This window comes from Saccopteryx leptura, chromosome 2 (genome assembly GCF_036850995.1).
Source record: "Saccopteryx leptura isolate mSacLep1 chromosome 2, mSacLep1_pri_phased_curated, whole genome shotgun sequence".
NCBI classification, from domain to species: Eukaryota; Metazoa; Chordata; class Mammalia; order Chiroptera; family Emballonuridae; genus Saccopteryx; species Saccopteryx leptura.
In genome coordinates, this window is record NC_089504.1 from 224,904,055 (window position 1) to 224,926,308 (window position 22,254).

General features: G+C 43.2%; 1 protein-coding gene and 1 pseudogene across 1 annotated transcript in view; one reads left to right on the plus strand and one right to left on the minus strand.

Moving 5' to 3' along the window:
* Positions 1 to 22,254, plus strand: part of GART (phosphoribosylglycinamide formyltransferase, phosphoribosylglycinamide synthetase, phosphoribosylaminoimidazole synthetase) — a 38,310-nt gene that overhangs the window by 10,571 nt on the left and 5,485 nt on the right. Inside the window, exons 6-18 of the mRNA XM_066370293.1 lie at positions 291 to 359; positions 813 to 938; positions 1,200 to 1,287; positions 1,496 to 1,581; positions 2,146 to 2,314; positions 5,112 to 5,343; positions 7,689 to 7,783; positions 9,746 to 9,855; positions 10,229 to 10,427; positions 11,584 to 11,835; positions 12,080 to 12,232; positions 16,168 to 16,374; positions 17,796 to 17,933. Coding sequence (XP_066226390.1) covers positions 291 to 359; positions 813 to 938; positions 1,200 to 1,287; positions 1,496 to 1,581; positions 2,146 to 2,314; positions 5,112 to 5,343; positions 7,689 to 7,783; positions 9,746 to 9,855; positions 10,229 to 10,427; positions 11,584 to 11,835; positions 12,080 to 12,232; positions 16,168 to 16,374; positions 17,796 to 17,933 — 1,924 coding nt within the window. The remainder of the gene's footprint in view (positions 1 to 290; positions 360 to 812; positions 939 to 1,199; positions 1,288 to 1,495; positions 1,582 to 2,145; positions 2,315 to 5,111; positions 5,344 to 7,688; positions 7,784 to 9,745; positions 9,856 to 10,228; positions 10,428 to 11,583; positions 11,836 to 12,079; positions 12,233 to 16,167; positions 16,375 to 17,795; positions 17,934 to 22,254) is intronic.
* On the minus strand, positions 20,200 to 21,666 carry LOC136393958 (alpha-parvin pseudogene; annotated as a pseudogene).

Below are 22,254 nucleotides of genomic sequence, written 5' to 3' on the forward strand. Positions count from 1 at the left end.
TCTCTCTCTTCCCCTCCCGCAGCCAAGGCTCCATTGGAGCAAAGATGGCCCGGGCGCTGGGGATGGCTCCTTGGCCTCTGCCCCAGGCGCTAGAGTGGCTCTGTTCGCGGCAGAGCGACGCCCCAGAGGGGCAGAGCATCGCCCCTGGTGGGCGTGCCGGGTGGATCCCGGTCGGGCGCATGCGGGAGTCTGTCTGACTGTCTCTCCCCGTTTCCAGCTTCAGAAAAAAAAAAAAAAAAGATTAAAAAAAAAAAAAAAACTTACAGTTTACTTTTTTAACCTACAATAAGGATAAAGCTTTTGGGGCAGCTGGAGAAACTGTTGTCATTGAAGAACTTCTTGAAGGAGAAGAGGTGTCTGTAAGTATGTTCATCTTCTGGATCTTTATGAAGTCTAAGGAGTTTGGTATCTGACCTCTGAGCCCCCAAACCCTTGATTTACTCTGGATGTTTCATTTGAAAGCACAAACCCTACAAAAGGACATGTATACATTTACTACTTCGGATGCAAATGAAAAAAAAATGTATCCTCTTTTAATCATCCCCAGTATCTCAGTAACAGACTTGGATTTACATCAAACATTATTTTAACGGGAAAGGATGAAATATTTTACTTTGAGAGTAGCTTGATTTTTTTTTTTTTACCTAACCTGATTCTTGATGTAGTAGGTAACTTAGGTTATTTATGTTTAAATTCATTTTACTTTTAAAAAAAAACTTCTTTCGAGAAGAGTTAGGGTACATGTTCCCCTTATTAATCAGTTTTGTACTTTCTGCCATTTAAGATGAATGGATATTTTGTTTTCTATACAGTGTCTGTGCTTCACTGATGGGAGGACTGTGGCTCCCATGCCTGCAGCACAGGACCATAAGCGACTGCTGGAAGGGGATCGTGGCCCCAACACAGGGGGGATGGGCGCCTACTGTCCAGCACCGCAGGTACATCCCAGAGGCTCAGCTGAAGTCCATTAGGACTTGGCCTCGTCTTCCCAATGAGCTCTGACATAGTGCTTCTCTGTTTATGGTCATTTTGTACTCTCAGGTCATCTTTCCTATTTTATAACAATATAAAGCTAGATGTCTACTTGATAGGACCAATTCAAGGCTTTTAAAAGTGTATGAATTTAAAGTGCTCGCCTCATCTCGGGTAGTGAATGTCTTATCTCTTTTCCTTCTCCTGTATTTCTCTTTGTTCCTCAGGTTTCTAAGGATTTGTTGCTAAAAATTAAAAATACCATTCTCCAGAGGACAGTGGATGGCATGCAGCAGGAGGGCACGCCGTACACAGGTGGGCACATGGACTCCTCGTGCACAGTAGTAGTCGTCACCTTACAGCTGGGACACATTTCCCTGTTTTCTCTTCACCTTTTTATTGGCCACTGTCATAACCTTTGTTATGATTATTCAGTACCTTTGAGTGTTAGAAGTTTGTGGTCTGATTTTCAATTACAGTGCAATGTCTTCATTGTAGGGTTTTTTTTTCCTTTTTAATGAAGGTGTTCTCTATGCTGGTATAATGCTGACCAAGGATGGCCCAAAAGTTCTGGAGTTTAATTGCCGTTTCGGGGATCCAGAGTGCCAAGTGGGTAATGATGAAAGATAATATAAAGTATTCCTCTGCAGGAGATGTGTATTGTTTTAATTTCGGTATGTATTAGCCGTGAAATAATTACCTTTGAGAAATACACCCAGAACAACACAGGTTTGAACTGTGTGAGTTTGTTTATATGCAGATTTTAAAAATGAATAGACAGTTAGCCCTCCCATTTCCTGGATTTAGAATTTTTAGATTCAGCCAACCTCAGATCAAAAACAGTATTTTCAGTCTGTGGTTGGGAATCCTCGGATGTGGAATACTGTGTGCATTGATCTTCGCCATTTTATGTGAGGGGTTTAAGCACCTACAGATTTTGGGATTTGCAACAGGGTCCTAGAATCAATATCTGGTGGATAGTGAGGGATGACTATAGTTACGTTTTGGGGGAGTCATAAGTTTTATGTAGATTTTTTACTTTGTGGGGCAGGGGCCCCAGCCATGTCTTGTTCATAGGTCTACGGTATATGCAGGTTTTGCTGGTATCCCAGTGAATAAAATGTCTAAGAACTAAAATTTCTCTCAATTGCTGTGCTGATCATGTTTTTCCAGGTAATCCTACCACTTCTTAAAAGTGATCTTTATGAAGTGATTCAGTCCACCTTAGATGGCCTGCTCTGCACATCTCTGCCTGTTTGGCTTGAAAACCGTACGGCCATAACTGTTGTCATGGCCAGTCAAGGTTATCCAGGAGACTACACCAAGGGCATGGAGATAACAGGTGAATGCCAGAGAACAGAAGGTTGATTTCAGTGTGACAAGTGACTAGTGTCTCTCAGCAGGCCTCACCCATACTACTCTCAGCTCCTTTTTTTTTTTTTTTTTTTTTTCTGAAGTTGGAAACGGGGAGGCAGTCAGACTCCTGCATGCGCCCAACCGGGATCCACCCAGATGCTCTGCCCGTCTGGGGCCTCGCTCTGCCGCAATCAGAGCCATTCTAGCACCTGAGGCAGAGGCCACAGAGCCATCCTCAGTGCTCGGGCCAACCTTGCTCCAGTGGAGCCCTGTCAGCTCCTCTTTTTTTATTACTTGCTCTTCTTAAGGGTGTAAGGCCATTAGAAACCTTTCCGAGTTCTTCACATAGTCATGTTACTTGTTGGGCATGGTGTTCAAATGTCCAAAATTACTGTATGTGAAGAACTGCCATCCATTTCACCATCTGAACAAAAGATACTGAAGTATGGCCAACAGCCAGGAAGGTAAGGGACTGTGTGAGAATTAGAAGACCATTAGTATGAACTTCATCAAGGAGAAGAATTTCAGATGTGTGATCTTGGAATGATCAGTTTCCCCCAGCGTGCAGAGCAACCCATAACCCATAGTCACCTGGATCACAAATTCAGGTGCTTTTTTTTTTTTTTTTTTTTTTTTTTTCCAGAGACAGAATCAGAGAGAAGGATAGATAGGGACAGACAGGCAGGAATGGAGAGAGATGAGAAGCATCAATCATCAGTTTTTTGTTGCAATACCTTAGTTGTTCATTGATTGCTTTCTCATATGTGCCTTGACCGTGGGCCTTCAGCAGACTGAGTAACCCCTTGCTCAAGCCAGTGACCTTGGGTCCAAGCTGGTAAGCTTTGCTCAAACCAGATGAGCCCGCACTCAAGCTAGCGACCTCAGGGTCTCAAACCTGGGTCCTCCGCATCCCAGTCCAACGCTCTTATCCATTGCACCACCACCTGGTCAGGCAAATTCAGGTGCTTTTGAAGTATAGCTTTCTCTTCTTTTCTCTTTACAGAAGGTGAGGCAGCTAGTTAAATCATGTTAAATAGTACAGTGTTTTAAAATGCCTAATAAGTTCCAGTGCCATAAGCCCAAAGGCAGCCTTCTGTGGTCCCTAGCAGGCCTGGCCTCCCTCGGCACCTCACCAGTGTGTTCAATTCACTATGTACTGTCTTGCCCGGACAGGAAGTCCACTGTCTTGTGAATCCCACACCTGGCAAGGGGGCAGTTAGGAATTGATTGCCTTTTTAAATGGACAGAAAAAGAGAAGGGATAGAATCAGGATCCTTTGTGTTGGTGAAATTTCCCTAAGATTAAAATGACAAGTATATATATTCATTTCTGACACAGCAATATCGGGTATTACCAGTACCAGCAGGTATCTGGGTAACTGACCAAATACATCTATCTGCATTATAAAAACACTTAGGGGCCTGACCTGTGGTGGCGCAGTGGATAAAGCATTGACCTGGAAATGCTGAGGTCACCGGTTTGAAACCCTGGGCTTGCCTGGTCAAGGCACATATGGGAGTTGATGCTTCCAGCTCCTCCCCCCTTCTTTCTCTCTGTCTCTCCCTCTCCTCTCTAAAATGAATAAATAAAAAAATTTAAAAATAAATAAATAAATAAATAAAAGAAAAAAAAACACTTAGGGAAGGCACAGATTAACAGACTTCCAAATATAGTGCTGAAAGAGAAATGGAGGCGGTAGGGGACAAACTGGGATTGAAGAATGTTTTTTGTTGTTGTTTTTCTGTTTTTTTAAGAGGTTATATCTGTATAAACTGCCCATGTCCATTATTCTAGAATTTACAAAATATAGTCTAATATAATTTTAAGTCTAAAATTATATATGACAGCTTTAAAAATGAGTTTTAAAAAAATGAAGCCCAGGATGTTAGACTGCATCTAAAGCCTAATTTAAATCAAATTTGTCCTAAAATTTACAATTGTTATATTGGAGGAGAGATTAAGAATATGTTTTATATTGCAGTGATACTATTGGTTTGGTTATTTGTTTGTTTGTTTTATTTTTAGAGAGAGGATAAGTGGGAAGCATTAATTTGTAGTAGTTGCTTCCCGTATGTGAAGCACAGGGTTGCAAACCTGCAACCTCAGTATTACAGGCCAAGGCTTTATTCAGTGCGCCACCATAGGCCAGCCCTGACCAGGTGGCTCGGTTGGTTAGAGTGCTATTGCAAATGCAGAGATTATGGGTTTGATCCCCAGTCAGGGCACAAACAGGAGCAGATCAATGTTTCTATCTCTGTCTCTCCCTTCCTCTCTCCCTCTCTGAAATCAATTTTAAAATAAATAAAAAGAAAAAGAAAGCACCTTTACTTGGGTAGCTATGATAAAAGAAAATCCCTTTACTCTTAAGTAAAAGATGTGATGAAATCCAGGATTATTCATTGATAATTAGTTTAATATCTTTTTTTTTTAAGTTTTTAACTTGGGGAAAAATAACTTTCTGCTTTTAAATCTCAAACTTTTCAGCCCTTAGCTTTTTTCTTTCTCTCTCCCTCATTGAAATAATAGTTCTTATATGAAATTTATGGTAGGACAAGGTTTTAGGGATTTAATTATCACCCAAGAGCAGAAAAACTGTTCTTAGGAGAAAGTATCTGCTTACTGTTGTAGTGCATTAATTCCTTCCTGATAAGATTCTTGTGAAGATTGATGAAAGTGAAATAAAGATTTTTGTTATAAAAAAAATACTTCTGGAAATTACAAACCAGTTCACTGGTGTCGAATATTGTTATCACAAATAATAAGTCAAATGTGCTATTTTATAGGGTTTCCTGAGGCTCAGGCTTTGGGACTGGAGGTGTTCCAAGCAGGCACAGCCCTAAAAGATGGCAAAGTAGTGACTAACGGCGGTAGAGTTCTTACAATAACAGCCATCCGTGAAAATCTCATCTCTGCCCTTGAAGATGTCAAGAAAGGACTGGCTGCAGTAAAGTTTGAGGGGGCCGTTTACAGGACAGACATTGGGTGTCGGGCCATAGCTTTTCTCCAGCAGCCCAGGTAACCGTCTTACCCAGGTGATGATAGCACAGCTCCCAAGCTGGCGTGTATAGCTCTGCACAAAATCCCTTTAACCTCTGTACTGAGCCATTCTTTTCTCCCCATGAGACTGATCTGATTTGATTTGCATTTCATTTGAATCAAAATGATTTACAGCAATATTCAAATTAAATGGGAAAAACTTCATAGTAGCTCCTTCTGTTTGAAAAGTTTAGTAGCAAAATCACAATGCTATTAAGGACTTTTTCACATTGTACACTTTAAATGTACAGTCACTTGCCTGTTATTTGTCAGTAAAGCTAGGGAAAAGGATTTCTGTTCCTTGAGTTTCATATTGAAATGTTACTATTTAATTACATCTTAATTCCTGGTTTTGTCAAAGATTTCAAGAGGAAAATATTGGTCATTCCCTTTTGCAACTTAATTTGACAGTGTTGGACATTGGACAGTCTCTGTCCCTCCGGCTACCTGTATCACTGAAATAGATTCTCAGCCCTTAGTGACTCGTTTACTGACATGTCCAACTACTCCATTGTAAAAATCAATAAAAGTTGTAACTACAAGTGTGGATGTTTTGCTTTCTTAACTTTATATCAGTTATTATTCTTTGTTGAGTCTATCTATGAGAAATAAGTTTTAGGACAAAATAAGAACTTTTTAGCAACTTAATTTAAGCTATACTGCTACTGATAGGCATGATTTTTTTCCTTTTTTTCATTGAATTTATTGGGGTAACATTGGTTAATAAAAATATACAGTTTTCAGGTGAAGTTTATTTTTCCAACTTTTATCTGGGGCCCTAAAAGTCTAAATACTGGCTATTTAAAGAAAAAAGAACATTAAAATATCATGCTGAACATTTGGTTTTTTTATTTTAGAATGACTAGATTCCATTGAAGTGACCTATTTTAAAGGACTGCAATCTTAATACTAGTCTGAGTTTTTTAAATAAAAGATGAGGTTTCATTTTTAATCAGTAGACCCAAGTATGTTTGTATCCTGGTGCCATTTTTAATAAACTCCACATATTTCTTCAAGTGTTGCTGTTTCCCGCTAGGCCAAAGCTCTGATCTGTGTAAGACAGTACTACTGGACCCACAGTGTGCCTCACAGACTAGTCTTTCTGTGTCCTGCTCCCCATATCTGCCCTAGGGAGAAGGAGATGATGCACCAAATAACCATTATTTTGTTTTGCCATTTTCATTGTTTATTTGTTTTTTGTGACAGAGATAGATAGGGACAGACAGCAAGGGAGAGAGATGAGAAGCATTAATTCTTTGTTGTGGCACCTTAGTTATTCATTGATTGATTTCTCATGTGCCTTGACCAAAGGGCTACAGCAGACCGAGTGACCCCTTGCTCAAGCCAGCGACCTTGGGCTCAAGCTGATGAGCCTTGCTCAAACCAGATGAGCCTGCGCTCAAGCTGGCAACCTCAGGGTTTCGAACCTGGGTCCTCCACGTCCCAGTCCAATACTGCGCCACCGCCTGGTCAGGCCATTTTCATAAATTTTTATCTTTCTTTTTTTTTTTTTTTTTTTATATTTTTCTGAAGTTGGAAACGGGGAGGCAGTCAGACAGACTCCCGCATGCACCCGACCGGGATCCACCTGGCACGCCCACCAGGGGGTGATGCTCTGTTGCAACCAGAGCCATTCTAGCGCCTGAGGCAGAGGCCATAGAGCCACCCCAGCACCCGGGCCAACTCTGCTCCAGTGGAGCCTTGGCTGCGGGAGGGGAAGAGAGAGACAGGAGAAGGAGAGGGGGAGGGATGGAGAAGCAGATGGGCGCTTCTCCTGTGTGTCCTGGCCGGGAATCGAATCTGGGACTGCACTCCAGGCCAACGCTCTACCAATGAGCCAACCAGCCAGGGCCGATTTCTATCTTTCTTAACTGTCTTCAGCTGCAGGGAAACTTTCTATTCTCTATTTCTGAAGTAAGCTCAGTTTCCTCATTTAGGGATTTTTTTGTAGAGTTCTTAGATTCCTAATTTCTACTTTTTTTTTTTTAATTTTTACTTTTTTGACTTAGTTTTGACACTTCTTTCCTTCCCATACTGAAACAACACAGAAGGGTTATGGGAAAATAGTAGATTGAGCTACCTGTGAGAAGTACTTTTGGAAGAATTAAGTTAGAGATGATACACCTTTATCAACTGGGGAGGTTGAAACATTTCCACTTCCAGGGCCAGCCTTGGACCAGTTACATCAGAGCCTATGGAGGGAGCCCAGCACATGAGGGGATATGAAAATCACTTTGAATAACAGTAAGATCAAAATAGTTTCCCCTGATATTTCTGGCATTTAAGTGATGTCCTAGGTTTTTTTTTGTTTTTTAATTCTTCAGGGGTCTGACTTACAAGGAATCTGGGGTGGACATTGCAGCTGGAAATATCCTGGTGAAGAAAATTAAACCTTTAGCAAAAGCTACGTCCAGACCAGGTAAGTCAGATCCCATCCTTCTAGCTTGTTAACTTTGATACATTGTGGATTGACTTGGACTCTGTTGTTTACAGAGGAAAATGTGCCAAATTTTTGCCGGGTTTTGTAAGTCTTGCCCAGTAAGCCAGACAAACCCATAGTCTTCTGCTTTCTTGTCTCTAATACAGTGGCGCCTTGAGATACGAGTTTAATTCATTCTGTAACCGAGCTCGTAAGTCAGTCAACTCATATATCAAACAAATTTCTCCCATTTAAAATAACTGAAATAGATTTTTAATCTGTTTCAGCCCTGTGAAACATTCCCCAAACCATCCTAAATTATGAAAAGAGACATGTTTTTCATTAAGAAACACACATGTATACTTTACCAATGCATAACAAAATTATGAAATTAAAGAAAAGTGTTATTTAGTACTGTATTCTTACCTTGGAGACAGACGAGTACGGCTAACAGGTGAATGGCAGAGGAGGAGGGAGGGAGGAAGGAATGCAGGCACTGTGGACACGTAAACTAACTTCACTTTCTTAACACTTAAGTGTAAACTAAAACTGCTTTTTCTTTACTTTAAACAAAACTAAAACTGCACTTTCTTTACTTAAAATGAAACCACAAAAACTTAAATACGACTCGTATCTTGGAATTTCACTTGGATCTTGAGAACAAAAATACGGACTGAGTCACAGCTCGTATCTTAAACAATTCGTATGTTGGTCTGTTCATATCTCAAGGTACCACTATATTAAGAAAAGCATTTCTTGCCCTGGCCAGGTGGCTCAGCTGATTAAAACATCAGCTGAATGTGCCAAGGTTGCTGGTTTGATCCCCGGTCAGGGCACATACAAAAATCAACCAAGGATCCCTGGCTGGATAGCTTGGTTGGTTAGAGCATTGTTCTGATACACAAACAGATTGATGTTTCTGTCTTGCTCTCCCTTTCTCTAAAATCAACAAATAGGCCTTGGCCGGTTGACTCAGTAGTAGAGCATCAACCCAGAGTGTGGATGTCCCGGGTTCGATTCCTGGTTCAGGCACACAGGAGAAGCAAGCCTCTGCTCCACCCCTCTCACTTCTCTCTCTCTCTCTCTCTCTTTCTCTCTCTTTCTCTCTCTTCCCCTCCCTCAGCCATGGTTGACTAGAACGAGTTGGCCCTGGGCACTGAGGATAGCTCCATGGCCTCTGTCTCAGATGCTAAGAAAAGCTTAGTTGCTGAGCAGTGGAGCAACACCCCTGATGGACAAAGCATAGCTCCATAAGGGGCTTGCTGGGTGCATCCTGGTCAGAGCACTAGCAATAGTCTGTCTGCCTTCCCTCCTCTCACTTAATAAATAAATTAATAAAATAGAATCAATAAGTAAATTTTTAAAAGAAAAAAGCATTTCTTTTTTATGATGTTAAATTGAAAAGGATATGTCTGCCCCATTAATACTTAATTACTTTATTCATAAATGCTTTTAGCACATGGTGCTCTCTCCCATTCTTAGGAAAGGCATCATGGAGAAGTGTTCTGTGTATACTCATGTTCTGATCCATATAGAAGTGCATCAAAGCACTGGTCGGTTTGCTCAGCGGTAGAGCATCAGCCCAGCATGTGGAAGTCCTGGGGTTCAATTCTGGGTCAGGGCACACAGGAGAAGCGCCCATCTGCTTCTCCACCCTTCCCCCCTCTCCTTCCTCTCTGTCTCTCTCTTCCTCTCCCACACCCAAGGCTTCATTGGAGCAAAGTGGGCCTGGGCGCTGAGGATGGCTCCATGGCCTCTGCCTCAGGTGCTAGAATGGCTCTGATTGCAGCAAGCAACGCCCCAGAGAAGCCGAGCATCACCCCCTGGTGGGCATGCCAGGTGGATCCCAGTTGGGGCCATGCAGAAGTCTGTCTGCCTGCCCGACCCTGCTTCTCACTTCAGAAAAATACAAAAGAAAAAAAAAATAGAAGTGCATCAAGTAATGAATTTCTTCTCCATCAGGCTGTGATGTTGATCTAGGAGGTTTTGCTGGTCTTTTTGATTTGAAAGCAGCTGGCTTCAAAGATCCTCTTCTGGCCTGTGGAACAGATGGCGTTGGGACAAAACTGAAGGTAATCAGACACCTTGCTGAATAAAGGCCTTTTGTGGAAGAGAGAATTTGCTGTATGTCAAGTACATCATTTTCCTGTTTTGACATGCAAGCATTAAAGAGAACCAATCCAAGTAACTACGTAATATGACTTAAAATATCTACGTATTTCTAACAGCACAATGTTGTTGAAGATATATCTGGGTGGAAGGGTTATTTTAGTGGAGAAAAGGGGATACTTTGGACTAAGTAGCTTATCAGAATTAGTGTTCTTTTGTCTTTAGGTGTCCAGAGCAGCTAGCCAAAAGTTGATCATATTTGTTAGCCTGCACTGCTAAGTTGACAAGTTATCGCGTGAAACTTAATCTTATGTGGATGTTTATATTGTTCTGTAGATCGCCCAGCAGTGCAATAAACATGACACCATCGGTCAAGATTTGGTTGCAATGTGTGTAAATGATATCCTGGCACAAGGAGCAGAGCCCCTCTTCTTTCTCGATTACTTTTCCTGTGGAAGACTTGACCTCAATACAGCCGAAGCCGTTGTGGCTGGAGTCGCTAAGGCGTGTGGGAAAGCAGGGTGTGCACTCCTCGGTATGGCTGTTTTCATTATATGTCCTTTCCCTGAATTTTAGCCCGATGTGTCAGTGTGGTCGCCACCAGTACAGCTAACGAGAAGGACTGTGTCACAAGATGAGGCAAATTAACATTGATCACTCTACCTGAAGAAAACTTAGACCCTGATGTCCCAAAACCCCTCCACCAGGGTTTGTTCCCCAGACTCATACTCCTACTATCCGCTAGGCCTCATCTGTCTTCTGGGTCTTGGGCACTATTTCTAGACCCATCTTTCTCATGGCCACGTGGATGGACAGGTGGGTTGGTTCCTCCTCACTGGCCCTGCAGCAGAGGCAGATGGGTTCTTGGTGTTCTGAATCTAAGTTTTATTTTCCCACAGAAAGGACAAAAAAGGTGCCTAAGGTTTATAGAAACATTGCTTAAATAAATAGAATTTTGAGCAAAATGAAACTACAAGGGAATGAAACTGCCTCTTTTTATTACCATTTCTGTGCACAGGTCTGTTCCGGAAGCCAAATTGCCTTTTCAGCCATTTGTTAGAGCAGTTTCTTCTCTGGAGTCTGTGTACCTAGACCCTGTTTTCACATGATATCATGATGAAGCAAACAATGGGGTACTTCTTAGGCCCGGGCATTTGGAGTTAGGCAGGTCAGTTAAATCACTCTCTAAGCCTGAGTGATTGTAATGATCAAATATCAGTGGAAGCATTTCTGAAATGACATTATATTCAGCTGAGCATTCCTCTCATGAAAGTAATGATGTTTGGAGGCCACACTCACCCTTTTTGGAAATGAGTGCTATCTCCCATAAAATCATGTTTAGTTAAAAGTTCTGTTATAATCCCTGGCCGGTTAGCTCAGTTGATTAGAGCGTCATGCCAAAACACGAAGGTTGTGGGTTCTATCCCCAGTCAGGACGCATATGGGAAGTGACCAACAAATACATAAATGTGGAACAACAAATCTCTCTCTTTCTCTCTCTCTTTCCCTTTCCTCCCCTTCCCCCTTAAGCCTATCAATAAATTTTAAAAAAATTTTGTAGGAACCAATACAGTACATTTTAGTGACTGTTTGGACTGTAGCCACACGTTTAATCGTAGCTGGTGTCACTACTTCCTAGATAGATGTCTACATGTTATGATTTCTTTTTTCTTGTTTTATCCTCCTGCCAGGAGGCGAAACGGCAGAAATGCCGGACATGTATCCCCCTGGAGAATATGACCTGGCTGGCTTTGCCGTTGGCGCCATGGAGCGGGATCAGAAACTCCCTCGCCTGGAGAGAATCACTGAAGGGGATGCTGTTATTGGAATAGCTTCATCTGGTCTTCACAGCAATGGGTTTAGCCTTGTGAGGAAGATTGTAGCGAAATCTTCTCTTCAGTACTCCTCTCCAGCACCTGATGGCTGTGGTGACCAGACCTTGGGTAAGTGCACTTTCGTTTTTAAAATCTCCTGCTTGGAAATGTCTGAACAACCATTTCATGGGGTTCATCTCTCATCTCTTAAAGTGGAATGAATTGCATTGTCCTATGGTCTTGTTTGGACACTATCATAGAACTGCCATATGTGTACAGGGTCACAGTCATACTGTATTTCACTTTGTTGTTTTTATATGCTTTGGTTTTATATTCGTAAGCTAAGTTTTTGTTTTATCTCTCCACTACACAGGGGACTTACTGCTAACTCCAACCCGCATCTACAGCCGTTCACTGTTACCTGTCTTACACTCAGGGCGTGTCAAGGCCTTTGCCCATATCACTGGTGGAGGATTGCTAGAAAACATCCCCAGAGTTCTCCCTCAGAAACTTGGGGTGGATTTAGGTAAGCTCACTGAAAGGACCTTTCACTCAGAACACAGGAGGAAAAAATACACTGGGGGGGAAAACTTTATGTGTAGTTAGCACACATATGATTATACATGGAAAATCCTTATCCATGGGTTTTCTTGGGGAAAGAATAGGACTGACCCCTTTCTACCTTTTTTTTTTTGCCATATTAGCCATGTTTTAAGGCATAAAATCCTCTCATAAAATTGACTTACATAAGATGAAGTGTTATAAGATCCTCCAAGGGGCTTGGTGATCTCAGGCTCTATCCAGTTGGAACCAGAAACACACCAGGAGGGGCAGAGGTAGCTCATAAATAGTCCATTTCAGGAGGAGGTCGAGAAGACCCAAAGCAAGGCATACAGAAGGAGGCAGGTTTGAGGGCCATTTTGTGCTTAGAAGGAAAAAGAAGTCCAGAGTTTCTAGGTAAGCAGGTGAGTAGATGGCAACATCCATCACAAAGGAGGAAGAGGAGATCTGGAGCAGGAAGCAGGAATACAGTGTTTTAAGTCTTCAGTGTGTTTGATACAAGGAATCTGTGAACAGAAGTCAAAATTGGATTAAAGATAAATCAGGTGCTCATAGGCAGATAGCTATGCCATAAGAGCAGGGGACCAACAGTTCTTCAGTGTTCTGTCCACCTTGGCGGAGGTAGAATTACTGAAAAAGAACAGGCAGAAGTGGAGTAAACCATGTAAAAGTATCGGCTGCAACATGGATTTGAACATGATACTGGTCAGCAGTGTGGGTGCAGCATAAATCTAGGGTGAGGACTAGAAATAGACCAGCATTTCAGAGTTAGTTCTAAAAGAAAGGTATATACTACCCCCTCCCCGCCATCCCAGTTATTGTCGGGGGTGGGGCTGATGGGTGCAGAGACACAGAGACAATGAATGGAGAGTACTGTGCTTAAAAAAGTGATTGGTCCTGGCTGGTTAGCTCAGTTGGTTAAGAGAGTCATCCTGATACACCAGGGTTTGATCCCCTGTCAGGACACATACAAGAATCAACCCATGAATGCATTAATGAGCAAGATAACAAATCAAGGTTTCTGTTTCTCATTCTCTCTCCCCCTTCCTCTCTCTCTAAAATTAACTTAAAAAAAAAAAAAAAAAAAAGGAATTGGTTAGCCTGACCAATGGTAGTGCAGGGAATAAAGCATCAACCTGGAATGCTGAGATCACCAGTTCAAAACCCGGCTCTGAGCGCGGGCTCATCAGCACAGGGTTGCTGGCTTCCAAGGTGGACAGAACACTGAGGAACAATCTGGGCAGGGCGGGCTGCATGGGAATCCCTTCAGTAGCATTTTACAGAAGTGTCCGTGGGAGGATTAAATTCGTAGTTTAAGACATTCCTGGGATAGAAGTGTTTTCAAGTGAGCATAACAAAACTTGAAAAAAGTATTCTTCCTCTTGAAATCGTTAAAAACAGTGGCATACTGATGAATGGGGCACAGGAGCAGGGCTAACCTGTGCTTTTGCCAATTGCTGTGGTATAAATACTCCCATCCCTGGCCAGTTCTTAAGTGGCTGTATTAACTGCCTCTACAAGCTGACTCTAGCACACCACTGGTTAAAAAGTATACAGTCGTCACCACATCAGGAAATTGAGAGTTGTCATAGCCACATTCCTAAAAGCTATTATATTTTGAGTTATACAAATGTCTATATCCCAATGAAATGTAAACTCAAGTCTCTTGCATCAGCTTCTGTCCACCTTGGTTTCTTCCATGAATCATATTTTGACAACAGATTTAAATAAGGAATCTTCAGCATTAAAATGATAATTTATCGTGTTATTCATGACATATTTAATCATTGGTAGAACTAGGTTCTTTGTCAGTATTTTTTTCTGTAAATAAATATTTTTTAAATATTTGATAAAATATAATTTGATAATCTGCTGTTTATCCTGCCATTTACTATATTGTCAGTACTGTATCTACTGTTATAATAACGTCGTTTTTTATTAAGAGTATTCCATTTTTTATAGACATACTACTATTTGGTTTTATGTTGCTGTTGACTCTTGACTGTTGATAGAATAGTGAACATCATAATAGCTAAATCTTTTGAGCTCAACTTTTAGGAATGTACATTTCCCAGCTAGTAGAAATGGAATTAAATCTGACAGGGAAAAATCTTAGAAATATGAAGCTTCTTAAATATTGTATCAACTTTAGAGCATTAACAAACTTATCCTGCCTGACCTCTGGTGGCGTCTACCTGGAATGCCGAGGTTGCCAGTTCGAAACCTCAGGCTTGCCTGGTCAAGGCACATATGAGAAGCAACTATGAGTGGAGGCTTCCCACTCCTCCTCCCCCCCCCCTCTTTTTCTCTCTCTCCTCTGTCTAAAACCAATAAATAAAATCTTAAAAAAAAATAAAAAACTAGTTATCTTGCAGATATACCAAATAAATAAGGGGAATGGATAGTCAACCTCATTATGTAATAAAAAGCTAAGTTCACAGTGGTCTTCTTAGGAGCATCATAATGAAATATTTAGCAATATAGTTCCTGTAAGTCAAATCCCATAACTATAGATTCTAAAGAACAATCCAAATTTTTTTATTCAAGAATTGTGTGTGTATGTGTGCGTATGTGTGTGTGTGTGTGTATCCCTTAACCTAAACATTTTATTAAAGATTTTTATTGTATTATTTGTTTTTGTTTTGTTTTGTTTTGTTTTGTTGGGAGTTTGTGTGTGTGTGTATTTTTCTGAAGTGAGAAGCAGGGAGGCAGAGAAACAGACTCCCACATGCACCTGACTGGGATCCACCCGACATGCCTACCAGGGGGCGATGCTCTGCCCATCTGGGGCGTTGCTTCATTGCAACGGAGCCATTCTAGCGCCTGAGGCAGAAGCCATGGAGCCATCCTCAACACCTGGGCCAACTTTGCTCCAATTGAGCCTTGGCTGCGGGAGGGGAAAAGAATGACAGAGAGAAAGGAGAGGGGGGAGGGTAGAGAAGCAGATGGGCGCTTCTCCTGTGTGCCCTGGCCAGGAATCGAACCCGGGACTTCCACACGCCAGGCCGATGCTATACCACTGAGCTAGTCAGCCAGGGCCCTATATTATTTGTGATAATAAAGGATATATTCTAAAAGAAAAAAAGGCCTAAGTCTAAATTAAATTTATTTTAAAATAAATACAGAGGGATATGGTATTTGATCTTTTCTTTTTATAATCCAAAATGTTTATTGGGATGGCTCCCACCCATCTGGATTCGGAGTGATCTAAGGCCACTCCCCTCTGAAGGAGAGTTCTCTGTTAGCCTTGCTTCCCCCCCCTCCCCCTTACAGGCTGACAAAGGACAGTGGAGCAGCTGGCTAAAGGTGGTGATGACTTTACAGCCTCCTGGGCCTTTCCCATTCGTGCAGCACAAGTGGAGCTCTGCATCAGGCACTGCTTGTGTCTCCCCCTCCTCTCCTGGAGACGGGTGAAGGGGAGCCTTAGCAAGGAGGAGGTTGTCAACGCTGTAAATGGCGTATCTGATCTTAAACCTTTTATTGAACATGACTTTTCTTTAATAGTATATTATATGCCTTTTCTTTAAATCTGCTTACAGACCACCTAGTTTTACATTGTACTTAGGGTGCATTTTGGTCCTGAGACCCAGCTAAACATTCACAAAAAGGAAGCATGCCAACTTTTACTGGAATTCACTGTGAGCACATCGAATGCATCAGGGGATTTCGAAGAATCTAAATGGTTCGTGTAGCACAAAACCTCACTGAGTTGTGAATTCTGGCAAGTGTGTCAGCAAAACAGTTCTTGATGTCTAAGGTGTAGATGTCTGTAGGACAGTTCATGGGTTTGTCCTGTGTAAGAGAGCAGTTCTGGTTGTGATTTCCATAGCTGTGTGCATGCATATCTGTTTGCTTTGTGTGAATCAGCAGGTTAATCCGAAAAGTCTTCCCTGTTTTCAGATGCCCAGACCTGGAGGATCCCCGCGATCTTCTCATGGTTGCAGCAGGAAGGACATCTCTCTGAAGAAGAGATGGCCAGAACATTTAACTGTGGGGTCGGGGCGGTCCTCGTGGTGGCTCAGGACATGACAGAGCAGGTCCTGAGGGATGTTCAGCAACAGCAGGAGGAAGCCTGGGTGATTGGCAGGGTGGTAGCCTGCCCTGAAGGTAATTGCTCCTAAATTAGTTCTTTAAATGTAACTGTGTCCTACCTCACACACTCTCTGTCCACTGTGCAGCCATCACTGTATCACAGCTGGAATGACAACAGCACGCCAGTGACACCACATCTCTCAATTTCCACCTCAGGTTGCTGAGACCTCTTGATAGCAGTCACATGGGCACATCCACACCCCATAGGACGAGCCTTGAAGGGGGGGGACGTGAGAGCTAGGGGATAAATACCACTTCAGGGACAGAAGGAGGGAGCTGTTCTGAGGCACAGTCTGCGCGACTCCTTCAGGGGTCCCGGGAAGTCGAGTCCCTGCTGCCCACAGTGGTACCCAGTTTACAGGGGCACTCACATATTGGCTCCCAGATCCTTACTCCACTTCCTGGAGTCACTTCCTGAAGACCTTGCTTTGGGCTCTGTTTTGTGGCTCAGCTCAGACCAAGGCATAGTGAGCAAGCCCCCATACTGTGAGGTACTGAGGGGTCCTATTAGAAGGTCTAGAAAAATGCCTGACCGGGCAGTGGCGCAGTGGATAGAGCATTGGACTGGGATGCAGAGGACCCAGGTTCGAGACCCCGAGGTTGCCAGCTTGAGCACAGGCTCATCTGGTTTGAACAAGGCTCACCAGCTTAAGCCCAGGGTCACTGGCTTGAGCAAGGGGTCACTTGGTCTGCTGTGGCCCCCCCAGACAGGGCACATCTGAGAGAGTGGTCATTGAACAGCTAGGGTGCTGCAACGGAGAATTGATGCTTCTCATCTCTCTCCCTTACTGTCTGTCCCTATCTGTCGCTCTCTCTGACTTTCTCTGTCTCTGTCACAAAAAAAAAAGAAGAAGAAGGTCTAGAAATGGGCAGAGTGGCAGAAAAGCCCCTCAGAATTAGAATTGGCTAACAGAGATGCCAGGGCTTGTCAATTCTGTGTTACTGGCCTTTCATTCCTTTATTGTGTAGGTTTAATTTGCAGGAAGGTTCTCCAAATACCGTAAAAATGTCTTGAGCCCACATCCTTCAGCTCACGTTGCAATAAGAGAGGCCCTCCCTTTCTCAACATCCTGTACCACATCTTTGGCCTTGCCTGGGACACACGCCTGCCCTTGAGGCCAGGCGCTCCTAGCTTCTAGCACCATTGTGGCTGGGAGATTTAGAGGGGTGGGGACAGAACCCTGGCAGGCAGCAATATATCCACAATTGACTTAGGTATAGTCTTGTGCTATAGCTTTTAGTTGAAGTAAGCAGTGTGTTCACCTTAAGAAAGTTTTTATGAATGAGTAATATTAAGTAACACAAACCTATTATTTTAGTCCTTGCATATCTTATTCTCTGAATAAAAGTCTTCTAAAGTTTATAAAATACTTTTTACTGTTATTGTTAATTCACAGTTCTTCTTTACTTCTTTATTGGGTGCGTTTGAAATGAAGGTTCTCCCCGTGTGAGAGTCAGGCACCTGACTGAAGCCATGCAGGTAAACGGGTCAGTGCTGGGGAATGGCACCACAAGAGGTCACTTCTCTGTCCAGCCAAAGAAGGCAAGAGTGGCTGTCTTAATATCTGGAACAGGTGAGTGATGGCCTCCTCTTTGCTGCAGCGCTATGGACATGCTCTTCCCTTCCTTCCCCACCTCCTGCCAGCCCCCGCCACCTCATTCCTTTCCTCCCAACAAAAACCCTTCACACTGTGAGGACTCTTGGCAGAGGAGCCAGGATCACTGAGGACTGTGATCTTTCTCCATCCTCAGACTTGACACTCTTCTTGGCATTTGAGATCACTCCGAAAGGGAAAGCAGAGGTGTCAGGGAGATGGCTGAGGAAAGATAAACTAGCAAACAACAAAGGAGGGGAAATCCAGCTTCTTTTGCATCATGGCTTTGTAGTTGAAAGTCTTACAGTGGTAGAGAGGAGTTTTTTCATTGTTAATAATAATATGAAATTTGTGTTTGATGCTTGTGGAGAAAGGAGCGAAATAATAAGAGTAGCATATTCTCTTAGGTGGATATAACATGACTTTTCCCCTCTATTATAAGTAACATGGCTGTGAACATGCTCGTCATTTGCATTAAGTGCATATCTGATCATTTCTGTAAGAAACACCCCCAGAAATGGAATCGCTTTACAAGTCCATTGATAATTTCAATATTCTTTAGGCATAAGTTGATGGTAAAGCAAAGAGCCTCTAGTGAGGGCAGTAATGGTTTGTTTGCTTTTTTTCTTCACACAGCAAAGTGTGTTTAAATGAGTGCATTCCCCTTGTGCCATCTCACTTTAGTGTTGCTCAGGGGACAAAGCAATGGCTTATCTTGATTTGCTGTCAGGGAAGTAAAAGAGAACAAACAAATATTATGCTGTTTACTATTTCCTAATGAAAAAGAGGACATTTCATTAATTACGTAAAAGATAATCATATCCTTTTCCACAAATTGACATAGGAGTACATTGCCTATGTATCTTAAATGCTTATTGCCTGATCTGTGGTAGCGCAGTGGATAAAGCGTCGACCTGGAATGCTGATGTTGCCCTGGGCCTGCCGAGTCAAGGCACATATGGGAGTTGATGCTTCCTGCTCCTCCCCCCCTTCTCTCTCTCTCTCTCTCTTCTCTAAATTAATAAATAAAAATTAAAAAAAAATAAATTTAAAAAGATGCTTATTAAGCTCAGTGATAATTCCTTCGTAGAGCAGAATATCCAGAGAAATAGGTAGTCTCTCTAAATTTTGTGTGTGTGTGTGTGTGTGTGTGTGTGTTATTTATGTTATGGGTCTGGAGTTAGTGCAGATGGACCGTGGAAAAAGAAATGTTTTGGACAATATGAGAGGAGGCCTGACTCTGGGTGGTGTAGTCAGAGATCAAAATGAACTCCTTGGCGTAGGAGAGGGCTCCATGCGATGGGCCTAGAGCAATGATGAGTGAGGCACAGGCTTCGGAGGCCAGCACTCAGGCTATGTCCACCTGGTGTGTCCGGGAGGGTTCTATAATGGAGGTACATCAGTAAGAGGTATTAAACATCCCAAGGCCATCGTGAGTCCCACAAGCCATGTGCCTCTCTCTGAGGGTATTTCCCTATGTGTTAAGTGTGCAAGTATTTCCCCATGCTTCTTGTCCTGCTGGTCACCCCTACTCCAGCCCCTGTTTTATTCACAAGGACCCAGCAGCCCGGGGCAACTAGAACCTTGAATTTTAAAGCTGGATTCATGGAGAAGGGGACACAGGTCCCCACAGCTTACAAGTAGCCCACACAAGGAAACTGTTCAGCTTGGGTCCGAATGACTTACATTTTTCCTCACCTAAATTAGCAGGAACTACATGTGGGCAGAGCCAGAAACAGTCCAAACAAGCAATAAAGGCAAAAAGGAGCTCCTTTCTTTAAAGCTCAAGGGTCACTGGCAAAGAGCCCTACTTCCCAAGCCAGCCCACTGGTGCCGGAGGGTAGCGTGCATTCGCCTGATGACAATGAATTGCGTTCTTACTCTGCAGGAAAATGTAGGGCGTGTCTGTTACATGCATCAAGCAAAAAGGCTATAAAATGTGCCACTCCATTAACTTGAAAACAGATTCTTTCCCAAGTGTCACCCTGAAACCAGAAGATGAGGTTATTACAAATCTGAAGGAATTAAGAGTCATTTTCATTTGTACAAACGAGTTGAGGGATATGACTCCTGCCACTTATACACCATTAATGGTGTGAAATTTGATTTGCCAGTTTTAGTGTAAATCACTACGCCGGGACCTGGCCTGCTTTGTGGGGAGATCAGTGGGCTCCTGTCTTATTTGTGGGTGCACATTGCAAACACAACTCTAGGACAAGCAAGAGATGTGATGTAATATGCTAGTTATTAACAAATACATTCAAAGAGGAAAAACAAATGCCAACTTCTGGCAAATCACTTTACTTCTCTGAGCCTCAGTTTCCCCATCTGTAAAAGGGGAAGGTAACACCTGCCTCAGTGAAAGTTATGAAGACTGAGTTTAAGTATGTCAGGAAACTTAGTGTGACATCTGGTGTTTACTTTACACCCATTAAATGGTAGATTTTATTTTTATTTTCATCTTCTGTGGGGGGGTGTCTTGGACTAAGCTGGTTCCCAAATCACACAGTGAAGTCTAGACCTGGCACCAGGATGGAGACAGTCTTCCTAGACCATTACTGGGTCAGCCCACTGAGTTATTCATCATTTCATTCCTAGTTCAGGTCCCACTATCTCTGGGCTGTAGCTGGACTTGTGGGAGAGCAGGGTAAGGTGGTTCAGGGGATGGTCAGTCTCCCCTCCACTCCTCATTCCAGTACTTGGTGAAGAGGGTGTACAGCACTCATAGTATGGATTTCAGGTCACAGTTGATATGTCAGCTGGCTATGGTTTTGGCTTTTCCAGTCCTCTGTTTTGCATGAGCTCAAAGGCAAAGAACAATTTTAAGACCTTCTGTTAGAACTTTCTGGGGTTGACCTGGTTGGGTAGGTTAGTTGGTTAGAGCATCGTCCTGAGAGGCCAAAGCTGTCCGGGGTCAGAAAGAAGCCACGCAGGGGCACAGAGTGCCCTTTAAGAGTCTCTTGAACAGCACCAGGTACACCCCATATGCAAGCTGGGTTTCCAGTTCAGGGACCTCTGGGTTCAGTTTACTCAGATGCTTGTTCACGAAAGTGATTAGAGCCTTTCTCACCACACTGAGCTTATCTGGTGCGTGGTTGAACAAGGCGTCAGAGCCACCACACTCATGCCTTCCCGAAACAGTTCTGTGACCAGCTATTTCCTCTTGGATTCGCCGAGATTGGAGGATGCCTTCTCGTTTCTGGAGCACAACCACATGGGTGGAAATGTGGGCTGAGGTCCCCTGAAATACTGGAACAGAGCAGCCTCAGGTGCAGGGCGGCTGCCAGGCTCAGCATGAACAGAGCCCACACCCACCTGTTGCTCTGGGAGGAAGTTTCAGGGTTCGTTGGTCCCCTGAACAGTCTGCAGCTTTTGCTTCTGTGCAGTCTCCAACTAGGTTACCGCAGCGCCATCAGCTTCTCGCCCTCAGATATCTCAGACAGCTTCCACAGAGCTCGTCTGTCATGTGGCTCTCCAGCCAGCACACCATGAATCCAGTCAGTTCACACCTTCATCAGTGTTTGAAGTTCAGGGTTAGATCCTCCATCTTTTGCACTTCATTCTCCCCCAGCATCGTGTCCTCAGGATCCAGCTTATAGGGGACCAGGCTAAGGGGCAGGTGGTGGCATTCGTGCCCTCCTCAAGCTCTGGTACCTCCTTGGCCTTCTTTATCTGGGCCAGAACCCTCTGAGTTTCCCCAAAAAGGAGTCATCTTTCTCCCAGGACAGGGGTGACGTGGCAGTGGCGGACTTGGGGATAGTAGGCGACTTTTTGGGGGAGGTGGCCATGGCAGCAGAGTGGGCAGCTGCAGGCCAGACAGGCAGGCACTGGGCAGAGGCGGTAGGCATAGGCATGGCGAGACTGAGGCTGCAGCTTTCCCCTTGTGGTTTACTTCTGAGAGGATGGGTTTTTCTTGCTTAATTAAGTGGCTTATTTCTCATCAATCACTTAAATCATATACTGTTTCCCCTAGTATGCTAAATCATAAGATATTATATTGAAATAGTAATTACAAATCCTAAAACCAGGAATGCCTATGTTCTCATAAGCTTTTTATTTTTTAATCTTTCTGTTGATTGAAGAGAGAAAGAGAGAGAGAGAGAGAAAGACATCAACTCATTGTTCCACTTAGTTCCATTTAGTTGTGCACTCACTGATTGCTTCTCACATGTGCCCTGACCGGGGATCAAATCTTGATCATTCCCTGTTCCAATTGGCACGTTTCAGAAGGCTGGTGGTTGGGTGAAAAAGGTGAAGGGACGAAGTTCAGAGTGGTCGTTACTAAATAGTCACAGGGATA